The following is a 6152-nucleotide window of genomic DNA, read 5'->3' on the forward strand; positions in this document are numbered from 1 at the left end:
GTCTATACCCCTCATGATTTTGTAGGCCTCTATCAGGTCCCCCCTCAACCTCTGTCTTTCTAATGAAAATAACCCTAATCTACTCAACCTCTCTTCATAGCTAGCACCCTCCATACCAGGCAACATCCTGGTGAACCTCCTCTGCACCCTCTCCAAAGCATCCACATCCTTTTGGTAACGTGGCGACCAGAACTGTACACAGTACTCCAAATGTGGCCGAACCAAAGTCCTATACAACTGCAACATGACCTGCCAACTCTTGTACTCAATACCCCATCCGATGAAGGAAAGCATGCCATATGCCTTCTTGACCACCCTATTGACCTGCGTTGCCACCTTCAGGGAACAATGGACCTGAACAACCAGATATCTCTGTTCACCAATTTTCCCCAGGACTTTTCCATTTACTGTATAGTTCGCCCTTGAATTCGATCTTCCAAAATGCATCACCTCGCATTTGGCCGGATTGAACTCCATCTGTCATTTATCTGCCCAACTCTCCAGTCTATCTATATTCTGCTGTAATTTCTGACAGTCCCCTTCACTATCTGCTACTCCACCAATCTTAGTGTCATCAGCAAACTTGCTGATCAGACCACCTACACCTTCTTCCAAATCATTTACATATATCACAAACAACAGTGGTCCCGGCACAGATCCCTGTGGAACACCACTAGTCACAGGTCTCCAATTTGAGAAACTCCCTTCTACTACTACTACTCTGTCTCCTGTTGCCGAGCCAGTTTTTTTATCCATCTAGCTAGCACACCCTGGGCCCCATGTGACTTAACTTTCTCCATCAGCCTGCCATGGGGAACCTTATCAAACGCCTTACTGAAGTCCATGTATATGACATCTACAGCCTTTCCCTCATCAATCAACTTTGTCACATCCTCAAAGAATTCTATTCAGGTGGTAAGACATGACCTTAAAGGAAGAGATAGATAGAGCTCCTAAAGATAGTGGAATCAAGGGTTATGGGGATAAGGCAGGAACAGGATACTGATTGTGGATGATCAGCCATGATCATAATGAATGGTGGTGCTGGCTCGAAGGGCTGAATGGCCTACTCCAGCACCTATTTTCCATTGTCTATTGACCTTCACTGCACAAAACCATGTTGCCTATCACTGATAAGCCCATTTTCTTCCAAATGGGAATAGATCCTATCCCTCAGTATCTTTTCCAGTAGCTTCCCTACCACTGACGTCAGGCTCACCAGTCTATAATCACCTGGATTATCCTTGCTGCCCTTTTTAAACAAGGGGACAACATTAGCAAGTCTCCAGTCCTCCGGGAACTCACCCGTGTCTAAGGATGCTGCAAAGATATCTGTTAAGGCCCTGGCTATTTCCTCTCTCGCTTCCCTCAGTAACCTGGGATAGATCCCATCCGGACCTGGGGACTTGTCCACCTTAATGTCTTTTAGGATACCCAACACTTCCTCCTTCCTTATGTCAACTTGACCTAGAGTAAGCAAACATCTATCCCTAACCTCAACATCCGTCATGTCCCCCTCCTTGGTGAATACCGATGCAAAGTACTCGTTAAGAATGTCACCCATTTTCTCTGGCTCAGCGCATAACTTTCGTTCTTTGTCCTTAAGTGGGCCAATCCTTTCTCTAGTTACCCTCTTGCTCTTTATATATGAATAAAAGGCTTTGGGATTTTCCTTAACCATGTTTGCCAGCAATATCTCATGTCCTCTCTTAGCCCTCTTAATCCCTCATTTCAGATTTGCTCTACATTCCCAATATTCTTGCAAAGCTTCGTCTGTCTTCAGTCGCCCCAACCTCATGTATGCTTCCTTTTTCGTCTCGGCTAGTCTCACAATTTCACCTGTCATCCATGGTTCCTTAATCTTGCCTTTTCTATTCCTCATTTTCACAGAAACATGTCTCTCCTGTATGCTAATCAACCTTTCCTTAAAAGCCTCCCACATATCAAATGTGGATTTACCTTCAAACAGCTTCTCCCAATCTACATTCCTCAGATCCTGCCGAATCTTGGTATAGTCGGCCTTCCCCCAGTTTAGAACTCTTCCTTTAGGACCACTCCCATCCTTGTCCATGAGTATTGTAAAACTTACGGAATCATGGTTGCTATTTCCAAAGTAGTCCCCTACTGTAATATCAACCACCTGGCCGGGTTCATTCCCCAGCACCAGGTCCAGTATGGCCCCTTCCTGAGTTGGACTACATACATACTGCTCTAGAAAACCCTCCTGGACACACCTTACAAATTCTGCTCCGTCTTGACCCCTAACACTGAGTGAATCCCAGTCAACGTTGGGAAAATTAAAATCTCCCATCACCACCACACTGTTTCTCCTGCACCTTTCCATTATCTGTTCACATATTTGTACCTCCATCTCACACTCGCTGTTGGGAGGCCTGTCGTACAGGCCCAACATTGTCCTCATCCTTCCTATTTCTGAGTTCTGCCCATATTGAGATGTATAAATTTCTTTTCCTATTCATTTGTGGGATGTGGGTGTTGCTGGCTGAGCCCAGTATTTATTGCCCATCCCTAGTTGCCCCTTGAGAAGGTGGGAGTGAGCTGCCTTCTTGAACCGCTGCAGTCCCTGTGCTGTGGGTTGACCCACAATGTCCTTAGGGAGGGAGTTCCAGGATTTTGACCCAGCGACAGTGAGGGAGCAGCGGTATATTTCCAAGTCAGGATGGTGAGTGGCTCGGAGGGGAACTTGCAGGGGCTGGTGTTCCCATGTATCTGCTGCCCTTGTCCTTCTAGATGGAAGTGGTCGTGGGTCTGGAAGGTGCTGCCTGAGGATCTTTGGTGAATTTCCGCAGAGCATCTAGTAAATAGTACACACTGCTGCGACTGAGCGTCGGTGGTGGGGCGAGTGGGGTGTTTGTGGATGTGGTGCCAATCAAGCGGCTGCTTTGTCCTGGATGGTGTCGAGCTTCTTGTGTGTTGTTGGGGCTGGCCCCATCCAGGCAAGTCGGGAGTATTCCATCACACTCCTGACTTGTGCCTGGGAGAAGGTGGACAGGCTCTGGGGAGTCAGATGAGTTACTCGCTGTGATATTCCCTGCTTCTTGCCTGCTCTTGTAGCCCCTGTTAATGTGATGAGTCCAGTTGAGTTTCTGGTCAACGATAGCCCCCAGGATGTTGCTAACAGGGGATTCAGTGACGGTGTCACCATTGAATATCAAGGGGCGGTGGTTGGATTGTCACAGCCTGGCATTTGTGTGGCACGAACGTCACTTGCCACTTGTCAGCCCGAACCTAGATATTGTCCAGATCTTGCCGCATGTGAATGCGGTCTGCTTCAGTATCTGAGGATTCACGAATGGTGCTGAGCTTTGTGCAATCATCCCCACTTCTGACCTTATGATAGAGGGGAGGTCATTGATGAAGCAGCTGAAGATGGTTGGGCTGAGGGTACCACCCTGAGGAAGTCCTGCAGAGATGTCCTGGAGCTGAGATAACTGACCCCCAACGACCACGGCCACCTTCTATGTGCCAGGTAGGACTCCAACCACCGGAGACTTTGCCCCCTGATACCCACTGATTCCAGCTTTGCCAGGGCTCCTTGATGCCACACTTGGTCGAATGTAGCCTTGATATCAAGGGCTGTCATGCTCACCTCTCCCTCTGGAATTCGGCTCTTTTGTCCATGTTTGACCCAAGGCTGTAATGAGATCAGGAGCTGAGTGGCCCTGGTGGAACCCAAACTGGGTGTCACTGAGCAGGTTATTGCTGAGCAGGGGCTGCTTGACAGCCCTGTTACTGACACCTTCCATCACTTTACTGATGATCAAGTGGAGACTGATGGGGCGGTAATTGGCCGGGTTGGATTTGTCCTGCTTTTTGTGTACAGGACATACTTGGGCAATTTTCCACATTGTCAGGTAGATGCCAGTGTTGTAACTGCACTGGAACAGCTTGGCGAGGGGAGCGGCAAGTTCTGGGCACCAGTCCTCAGTACTATTGCCGGAAGGTTGTCAGGGCCCATAGCCTTTGCAGTGTCCAGTGTCTCCAACCGTTTCTTAATATCACGTGGAGTGAATCGAATTGGCTGAAAACTGGTATCTGTGATGCTGGGGACCACTGAAGGACGCTGAGATGGATCATCCACTCGGCACTTCTGGCTGAAGATTGCTGCGAATGCTGCAGCCTTACCTTTTGCACTGATGCGCTGGGCTCTTCCATCATTGAGGATGGCGATATTTGTGGAACCTCCTCCCCCCATGAGATAACAAAGTGTGGACCTGGATGAACATAGCAGGCCTAGCAGCATCTTAGGAGTACAAAAGCTGATGTTTTGGGCCTAAAAAAAATTTTTTCTGATGAAGGGTCTAGGCCTGAAATGTCAGCTTTCCTGCTCCTCTGGTGCTGCTTGGCCTGCTGTGTTCATCCAGTTCTACACGTTGTTGTCTCGGATTCTGCAGCATCTGCAGTTCCCATTATCTCTAATCACAATCTTAACCTCCTCCAGTGAATTGTTTAATTGTCCACGACATTCACAACTGGATGTGGCAGGACTACAGAGCTTAGATCTGATCTGTTGGTTGTGGGATCACTTTTAGCTCTGTCTATCACTTGCTGCTTTCGCTGTTTGGTGAGCAAGTAGTCCTGTTTGTTGGCTTCGCCAGGTTGGCACCTTATCTCAGGTACAGCCTGGTGCTGCTCCTGGCATGCCCTCCTGACCTGCCCTCCATATCATCCCCTGGCTTGATGGTGATGGTTGAGTGGGGGATGTGCCGGGCCATGAGGCTACAGATTGTACTGGAGTACAATTCTGCTGTTGATGGCCCACAGCGCCTCATGGATGCCCAGCCTTGAGTTGCTAGATCTGTGTGAAGCCTGTCCCGTTTAGCACGGTGACAGTGTCACACAACACGATGGAGGTTATTCTCAATGTGAAGGCACAAGGACTGAGCGATGGTCACTCTTACCGATACTGACATGGAGAGATACATCTGCAGCTGGCAGATTGGTAAGGATGAGGTCAGGTATGTTTATTCCCTCCTGTTGGTTCCCTCACCACCTGCCACAGACCCAGTCTCGCAGCTCTGTCCTTTAGGACCCGACCAGCTCGATCAGTAGTACTGCTGCCGAGCCACTCTTGGTGGGGGATGTTGAAATCGTACATTTTGTGCCCTTACCATCCTCAGTGGAGGGTCAGTGCAGACTTGATGGGCTGAGTGGTCTCCTCCTATGGGGATTCTATGATCCTTTGTGTGTATGATGTCTCCCCCTCTAACATGGCTGGGGCTGATGTTAAAATCTTCAATCAGGATTTGGTCATTGTGATTGGTCCGGAACTCTGTGAATATTTGGGAATACACTTTGGAACAGTCCCATTGCTGGATGAGGAAAGGTCAAAGTTCAGTGAGCCAATCTCCTTCTATAACCCTAGCCATCACATGAGAGGACCCTTTTGCAATATCTGATGGTGCAGATCCCTCCCTCAGGGCATTGTGGGTCACACTATGCCATACAGACTCTAGCGGTTCATGAAGGCAGCTCACCCCCACCTTCTCAAGGGGCAACTAGGGACGGGTAATAAATGCTAGGCCCAGCCAATGACGCCCTTCCTATGGAACACAACTGAGAGGCAGACTCTGCTGTATTCTAGGAAACACAGCACCATTTACACACAGCAAAATCTCACAAAATGACCAGATAACCTGGGATTTCATTTTCTCTGATGCTGATAGATGGCACAACACTGTGGAGGAGAAGAGCTCCTACTGTTCATTGACGTGGAGGTGACTCAGTTTAATGGATGGGACAGCCCATGGAGAATGGCAGCAGATATTAACGGGAGAACGAGGCTCGAGTGTTTATGTCACACTATCCACGGAGAGCTGTAACTGACATCAATACAATCCCCACTCCGTTTGCTCACAGCCTGTTCTCAGTGACCGGCAGCTGGGAGTGTGATCACAAGAGGCTGCTTAGGGTTGGAGATTGACAATGAACATCAAAATGTTGTAAACACAGCTGCAGTTCTAGCTCCCCTACCTTTAGGAAGCAGTGTAGCTAGTCCATTCATCAGTGGAGGCTGCGTCTTGCTGGCTCTCTCCCTCTGTGAGGCTGGGCAGCTCAGCAGGTCAATGTTACCAGCGCTCTGACGAAATGTCTCCAACTCCCTGGAGAGCAGACTGAACTGTTCGCTCTGA

At 48.8% G+C, this 6152-nt stretch overlaps 1 protein-coding gene across 10 annotated transcripts in view; it reads right to left on the reverse strand.

The window, feature by feature from the left end:
• The window catches only part of rimbp2b (RIMS binding protein 2b), a 352244-nt gene that overhangs the window by 93004 nt on the left and 253088 nt on the right, over positions 1 to 6152 (reverse strand). For all 10 annotated transcript variants that reach the window (XM_059654874.1, XM_059654875.1, XM_059654876.1 and 7 more), the window contains one exon: positions 5995 to 6152. This exon is cut by the window's right edge and continues 35 nt beyond it. In XM_059654874.1, the coding sequence (XP_059510857.1) occupies positions 5995 to 6152 (158 nt within the window). The remainder of the gene's footprint in view (positions 1 to 5994) is intronic.

This window comes from Stegostoma tigrinum, chromosome 26 (genome assembly GCF_030684315.1).
Source record: "Stegostoma tigrinum isolate sSteTig4 chromosome 26, sSteTig4.hap1, whole genome shotgun sequence".
In the NCBI taxonomy this organism is placed as follows: Eukaryota; Metazoa; Chordata; class Chondrichthyes; order Orectolobiformes; family Stegostomatidae; genus Stegostoma; species Stegostoma tigrinum.